The 5024-nt window shown below is 61.3% G+C and overlaps 1 protein-coding gene across 1 annotated transcript in view; it reads right to left on the bottom strand.

Annotated features, from left to right (window-relative positions):
* SLC47A2 (solute carrier family 47 (multidrug and toxin extrusion), member 2) overlaps nucleotides 1–5024 on the bottom strand; it is a 40096-nt gene that overhangs the window by 8153 nt on the left and 26919 nt on the right. The window contains exons 4-9 of the mRNA XM_006779306.2: nucleotides 4925–5020; nucleotides 4100–4199; nucleotides 3235–3302; nucleotides 2012–2120; nucleotides 1106–1181; nucleotides 722–791 (exon numbers count right to left, since the gene is read on the bottom strand). Coding sequence (XP_006779369.1) covers nucleotides 722–791; nucleotides 1106–1181; nucleotides 2012–2120; nucleotides 3235–3302; nucleotides 4100–4199; nucleotides 4925–5020 — 519 coding nt within the window. The remainder of the gene's footprint in view (nucleotides 1–721; nucleotides 792–1105; nucleotides 1182–2011; nucleotides 2121–3234; nucleotides 3303–4099; nucleotides 4200–4924; nucleotides 5021–5024) is intronic.

The following is a 5024-nucleotide window of genomic DNA, read 5'->3' as shown; positions in this document are numbered from 1 at the left end:
GCCACCGCAAACCAGCTCTCCCGGGGTGGATTCCGGAGCTTGGCTCTGCGCTGCTGGTAAGCGCACACGCCTGCGCAGAGCTGCTGGGTTTTGTGCAGGGGGTGCCTCCCAAAGGGCTCGCCTAACTCAGGTGGCAAGAGGAGACACAGGGTTCCTACTCCTGCTTGGGAATGAGCCCACAGTGCTCTCCTCTCCACGCCGTGCTTTTTCAAACCCCCGGAGTTCAAATCTGTGCTCAATGGAACCTCCCCTTGGACAAAGGAGAAAAAATTGGGCAAAGGAGAGAAAATTCCAGTCCCTCTGCGTTCGGGATTGAACCCCGCCCTCCCAGAGATGTCCCTTCGCACTGGCTACAGGTGTGGTTGCCGTCGGGCTCCTGGCCAGGCAGGGCCCAGGTCAGTGCCTGTGGCCCCGGCTCAGGGAAACGAGGACGGACAAAGATCGGTGCGCTTACGCTGGTGCAACTTTTCAGTTTTGCTCACCTGCGTTCAGCGTTTGGCTTGTTGGAGTTGCAGGAGGCAAGGGGGCCATTGTTTTGAATAAAAATCGTCCTACTATGAGTAAATACTCCGGGCACTCACTGTGCAGGAGGCAAGGGGGCCATTGTTTTGAATAAAAATCGTCCTACTATGAGTAAATACTCCGGGCACTCACTGTGCAGGTAGCCTCTCCATGTAGCGCTACATAGAGGCCCCGGGGAGGGCGGCACAGCGGTACTCACACAGATGGCCTCAAACAGCTGGAAGACGATGTAAATGGGCATGACCTTGTTCACCAGGGCGATGACCTCCCTGCAGGGAAGCAGGGGCGAACCTTCAATGGGAGCACTGAGACAGGACTTATTCTGAGAGACCTCCCTCTCTTACACCTCCTCCCAACATGGTCACCCATCAAACCCAGCTCCCCTGGCCCGAGTCTCCGTGTCTGTGGGTCTCTGGGCAGGCAAGTGGCGGAGGCCAGGCCTGGGGAACGGGCCCAGGTGCTGGCGTCTCTCTGTGAGGGCCAAGCCAGGCCTAGCCCTGCTCCCTGTGGACCCAGGGCCAAGCCAGGCTTGTGGCAGCCCCCGTGACGTTCCCAGAGTCAGTGAAGAAAACCGATTACCTACTCATCATTGGTAAAGAGATAACCCAGGTTATTTTTCAGGAGGCTCAGCAGGGCGCCGATAACCAGCGAGGTGCCAACTGAAAGAGACGGAGGAAGAGCATTCGCTAAGCAGCCCATGGCGAGTCCAGCTGGTCCACACAGGTCAGCCCAGCCCCCCACCAGGGCCTCACGTCCTGCGTTAGAGCCAGTCACTGGGACTGGGACATTATTTTGCCGCCCTGTGGGAAGGACAACATAGAAAATGCCTTTCCCGTGGTTCTCCAAGTGGGGTTCCTGGGCCAGCAGCATCAGGATTGCCTGGTCACGTGCTGGAAATGCCGACTCTCAGACCCCCATCTCTATCCTGTGAGCCAGAATCTGCCTGGGGAGGCCGGGGCCTGTGCTGTGGGCTGCCTCTAGGGCAGTGGTCGGCAAACTGCGGCTCGGCAAACCGCGGCTCTAGGGGACCCAGAGCCACCTGAAGCCTGAGCATCCTGCTCTCCGCAGAGGAGTTGATCGGAACCTGTCGGCCCAGAGCCGAGCCCAGTGAGGACAGCAGGTTGGTTCCTTCTGAGGGGTGGCCTGGGCGGCCCCGGTCCTGGGGGTGCTGGAGGGCAAGCCTGCAGAGCTCCCTGGGCAGCCGGAGGGAAGCGCCTGGGAGGGTCACACTAGGGTGTGTGGTGACAAGCTGCCCCCAGAAGGCCTGGAGCCCAGCAGAGGGTGGGGCAGGAGCGCAGCAGGCTAGAGTGGGGGCTGAGGTACCATCCACGTATCAGCCAGGGCTGCCCTGGGCCCGACACAGGTGTAGCCGGTGGAATAGGCCTGGCCGCTCCATGGCAGCCCTGCCGCCAGCACCCAGGCCTCCCCGGCCCAGGCCCTTGACCCCCCAGCTTGCCAAGTCCCCTCCCCTTGGAGAGGACTCCCCCACCTGTGCAGAGCACGCCTGAGACGGCGGATCGCTGGGCTTGCACGGTGTCTGCAGCTCCCAGGGACGTCCCTACTCGGACGCAGACAGAGATGCTGAGCCCCATGGGAATCTGGGATCAAGATAAGAAGGTGCTGTCAGTGGAGCCAGCCTGGGTCCTGGCATGGGGTGGCTGCTGAGCCAGAAAGAGGCCGGGCTGGCTGTGAAGCAGCCCCCCAGCCCCCCAGCCCCCCAGCCCCGGCCGAGGAGGAGCAGGAGGGCTGGATGGATCCCAGGCAGCGTGAGAAGAGCTGCTGCAAACAGGCGGTGGCCTCTGATGCTGGGCCATGGGGTGGGGATAGTGAGCCAGCAATCGCCGCCCCATCCACCCCATCAAACGCCGCAGGCAGACGGCCTTGCGGTCAAACTCACTGTGTTCCCCAAACTCATGAGAAAGTGAATGTTTAAATGGCCCTAAGTTGCCAGGAAAGCTCCCTGGAGGAAAAAAATGTTTCTGTAAAAACCATCTGTAAAAATAAGAATCACCTCATAAGTTAGTTTTGTAAGTGTAGGTTTTTATGACCCTTTGCTAAGCCTGCGGTCACAGCCTGCATGCCCAGGAGCCTGGCGGGTTCGCACATGAGTGACAGGGATAGCCATGTCTCTAGACTCTAGAGAAAGGAGGGACCCTGTTGGAGAAGAGGATCCCCCGGGACTCTGTCACCCAGTTCTCGCTAAGGCAGCGGTTCTCAACCTGTGGGTCGCGACCCCTTTGGCAGTCGAACGACCCTTTCACAGGGGTCGCCTAAGACCATCCTGCATATCAGATATTTACATGACGATTCATAACAGTAGCAACATTACAGTTATGAAGTAGCAACGAAAATGATTTTATGGTTGGGTCACAACATGAGGAACTGTATTTAAAGGGCCAGAAGGTTGAGAGCCACTGCTCTAAAGGGTGCAGGGATATGGGCCCAATGCTAAATGGAAAATGCAGAAATCCAGATTATGGTGTAAAATCTCCTCATTTTAAAATGGTGTTAATTAGAAAAGAATTCTTCCAACACCAGGTGAGTTCAGTGTCAGCCCCGGGGTGGCTGGGGCTGTCTGTGTGTGAGTCTGGCAGGGCCAGGCCCTGATGGGCATGGGGAGCCCGGGAGGGCCCCTTGGAACAGAGTGACAGCCTGCTCCCTCCTGTGCCGCCCCAGGACAATGGGAGTGCTGGTCGGGCGGAGGGCACTCACCATGTAGGTGACGGTAGCCACCTCGTAGATGACGGCCTGGGCAGAGAGATCCACCATGCTCAGCAGGCCTGCAGAGGGGAGGGGGGATGAGCAGGCCTGCAGAGGGGAGGGGGGATGAGCAGGCCTGCAAAATGCGGGGGTGAGCAGGCCTGGGCCAGCCCGGAGGCCCTGGGCTGACCGGCACCCTCCGCTTTGGGGTAGGTGGTTTTGAAGGGCAAATTCACAACCAAACATGTCCTGCTGGGCCTCCAGCCTTCCAGGAAAGCCCTGCCCAGCCACGGAATTTCCTGCAGGCTGTTCCCAGGAGGGTTTGGCTTGCGAGCTGAACGCGAAGCATGTGGCCTGGTATGCAAAGACAACTGGGCCACAGCCTGCATGCCCAGGAGCCTGGCGGGTTCGCACATGAGTGACAGGACCAGGAACCCCAGCTGGGCCGCGGTGCGGCTCTGGACAGCGCTCTGTGCCGGGCCTGGCTTCCTGGCTGTCCGTGGGGGCAGGGCCTGGAAGGTCCTGGGCGAGTGCAGCCTGGCCCGGCTCTCAGGCAGTTTGGACTCTGTGCTGAGTGCTCAGGGGAGAGCCACGCCGCCAGGCCCACGCGCACTCGCGCACCATCCATTCCACCTCCCACTCGCTCGGCGACTCGCCATCTGCACTGGGTGCCCACTCGGTGCCAGGGCCGTGCTGGCATCTACCACAGAAGGCCAGGCCTGCCCCCAGGAGCTCACAGACTGAGGGGAGACAGTGTACCACCGACCTGGCCTGGGTGACGGGCCAGCTACCTGTCAGGGAGGGGCTTCTGAGCTGGGTGAGCCGCCCACGGGGTCCCCCACCCCACCCCTGCCCCCGCCCCGGCCCTTCCACGTACCCATGAGGAAGCTGCCGATCTCGTAGGCCCACCACTCCATGCATATCATGAGCATGCTGGGGAGGGCCAGCGAGAAGAAGGGGCCCCAGTCCTGCAGGCACTGCATGGGGGCGGGGGGCGGGGGGGACCCCGGGTGCGGGTGGGTGTCCGCTCCATCTGTGATACCACAGGATCTAGGGCAAGTGCCCTGCCCTTCTGGGCTCTGCCTGCTCATCTGGAGATTTCCGTCCTTATCTTCGCCCTGTTCCCCAGAAGGGTCAGGGGCGGGCGGCATGACTAAGGCCAAAGGATGAGCCCGAGGGCCGTGCGGACAGGGGAGGGGCCACCCTGGCCTGGATGAGGCCCGGGCCTGAGCTGGGCCTGAAATGCCTGGAGACGGACCACAGGCTGCCGTCAGGTGTCAGGAGGCAGAAAGGCTTGTAACTGGGAGCCTGGGAGCGGACATGGGTTCGAGGCCAGCCCCCACGTGCAGCGTCTTTGGCATTTTGGGGAAATCGCTGCCTCTCTGGGTCAGTTTCCTCCGTGTAAAGGGAATGGGAATAATAAGGTGCCTGTAGCCGGGTCAGGAGTGCCGGCCGCCGGCCTGACACCGAGGATTCTGCCTGTTACTATTACTCCTGAGTGAGATCCAGGGGCCAGTGGGAGGCTCCCTGTGCCTGACTCCTGCGGGGCTCTGCACCGTGGGGCATGGGGTAAGGGGACCCCAGGACTTCGGGGTGGGAGTCCTGAGGGGGAGAGCAAGGCCCTGAAGGGAAATAGAAGCAGGTCGGGGATGGGGCTCCCCCCCATGGGGCTCCAGCTGGCCCTCCACCCGCCGGGGGCCACACGGGCTGGAGCAGGCGGCCCACCTGCCCACGTCTCCCGATGCAGCTTCCTCAGCACGATGTAGAGCAGCAGGAAGACCGTCTGCGCGAACTGGGAGAGA

This window comes from Myotis davidii, unplaced genomic scaffold (assembly GCF_000327345.1).
Source record: "Myotis davidii unplaced genomic scaffold, ASM32734v1 scaffold129, whole genome shotgun sequence".
Taxonomy (NCBI): Eukaryota; Metazoa; Chordata; class Mammalia; order Chiroptera; family Vespertilionidae; genus Myotis; species Myotis davidii.
The sequence above is the reverse complement of the archived record's forward strand: the minus strand, read 5'-3'. Positions and strand labels throughout refer to the sequence as shown.